Raw genomic sequence first — 1,667 nt, 5'->3', positions numbered from 1 at the left:
AGACAATACCAAACAATCTGAAAAATAATACCAGAAAATAACCAAAACACAAGAATCATAACATAGCACACAAGAATCATGACAATAAAGCTGCCTTTCCTGTCTGCAGTGTTATAGAGAGCCCCATTAGTAAAATCAGCTGAGAAGCATGGAGTTATATTAGAACAGCAGGAGTGAGTCTTTGACCACATGACCGTGTGATCTACTGTAGCAGCTGCAGCACTAATAAGAATTACTGTACATACTGACAAAATAGCAAAAAAATAAGAACTGATTATGTAAAAACTGTGAAAATATGAATGTATTAGAGAGTATATAAGTTATATAATGTATATAAAAATGTCAACTGGTAAATATTATGGCAAGTAAAAAAAATAATATACTTTTATTAGTGTTATTAATCTTAATAATTAGTCATAATTTTTTTTACAATTTTTTCAGGTCTAGTTTAGATCACTGCTACTATATATATTTTTCTAGTATACAACTAGCTGTTTTACGATTGTGCAAAATTAACATAGTTAACAATTATTAATTGTATTATTCATATTAATTATTAACAATTATGTTAATTTATCATAAAAAAGATAAAACCAAATTGTGACAGATCCGTTTGGGCTTGCTGTTAATCAAACAGCTGCTTTGTTGGTAGTGAGCTGTCGCCCTGCTCGGGCACCGTTATTGCTCCTCCATGTTGTCACGCATGCTAACTGTGGACTGGATAGGTGGGCTCACTCTATTTAAGTCTTTGCTGAGAACCATTAATATCCAACTTGATTGGAAAATACATAAGCAGTGGATATTTTTGCTTAAATTCCTCAAAGAAACATTAGAAGCCCAACAAATATCCTGAATTAGATTGACTCAAAGTTAATCAGTTCTGCATCCAATGATTTTGGTCTGTTAAGATTATTTTTGTTAAAAAAAAAAAACCATTATTGCTTCACCTTCACTTTTGAGCAGCTTCAAATCCTAAAACACCAAGTAGAATATGTGTTGTTATTAAAATAAAACTTTAAAGAGTTGACTTATGTTGACTGAATTTTCACATGAAACTTCATAATAACTTAATAGAAGTTTGTAACTTTTATTTCCTTTGAATGACAGCTACACAAACTAATCATCACTTTGTGCAACCCAAGGCAAAATGTGCAGATTTTGCATTAGAAGTTCTGTTCTGGGAACGTTGAGTTTGTGTGTACATGACAGGCACTTTTTTTTCCCTGAGAGTCTGAGAGCCAACATTCGCTTAAATACCCATTTATAAGTCATGAAGCTGCCCTTATATAATCAAAAAGCAACCTAAAAGTATGTCTTGTGTTGTGACGTCTGTCTCCTCAGCTTTCCATGCAATCTTAATGGATTTCAGTTTGAGCTGCGTTACTGCTGCTGTGCAGCCAGACAAGCACCTACCTGTCAATGATGTACTTGATGTTGTCGTGGACGGTCTGGTCATTTCTGCCTCTGTATGGCTGAATATGAAAAGCAACCTGGAAGAAGTGAAGATAAACGTGTCGTTACGCAGTTTTCACCAATGATAGTAAAAGATGGATGAAGTGTTGCCACTTTCTCTTATTTGTCAGATTAGGGTTTGTGTGTGTGTGTGTGTGTGTGTGTGTGTGTGTGTGTGTGTGTGTGTGTGTGTGTGTGTGTGTGTGTGTGTGTGT

At 34.6% G+C, this 1,667-nt stretch overlaps 1 protein-coding gene across 1 annotated transcript in view; it reads right to left on the bottom strand.

Moving 5' to 3' along the window:
* The window catches only part of LOC106526621 (glycoprotein endo-alpha-1,2-mannosidase-like protein), a 16,557-nt gene that overhangs the window by 1,784 nt on the left and 13,106 nt on the right, over positions 1-1,667 (bottom strand). The window contains exon 3 of the mRNA XM_014021260.1: positions 1,414-1,490. Within this exon, the coding sequence (XP_013876714.1) occupies positions 1,414-1,490 (77 nt within the window). The remainder of the gene's footprint in view (positions 1-1,413; positions 1,491-1,667) is intronic.

The sequence above is a fragment of the Austrofundulus limnaeus genome, unplaced genomic scaffold (genome assembly GCF_001266775.1).
Source record: "Austrofundulus limnaeus strain Quisiro unplaced genomic scaffold, Austrofundulus_limnaeus-1.0 Scaffold284, whole genome shotgun sequence".
Lineage (NCBI taxonomy): Eukaryota > Metazoa > Chordata > Actinopteri > Cyprinodontiformes > Rivulidae > Austrofundulus > Austrofundulus limnaeus.
This window is presented reverse-complemented; position numbering and strand designations above follow the sequence as displayed.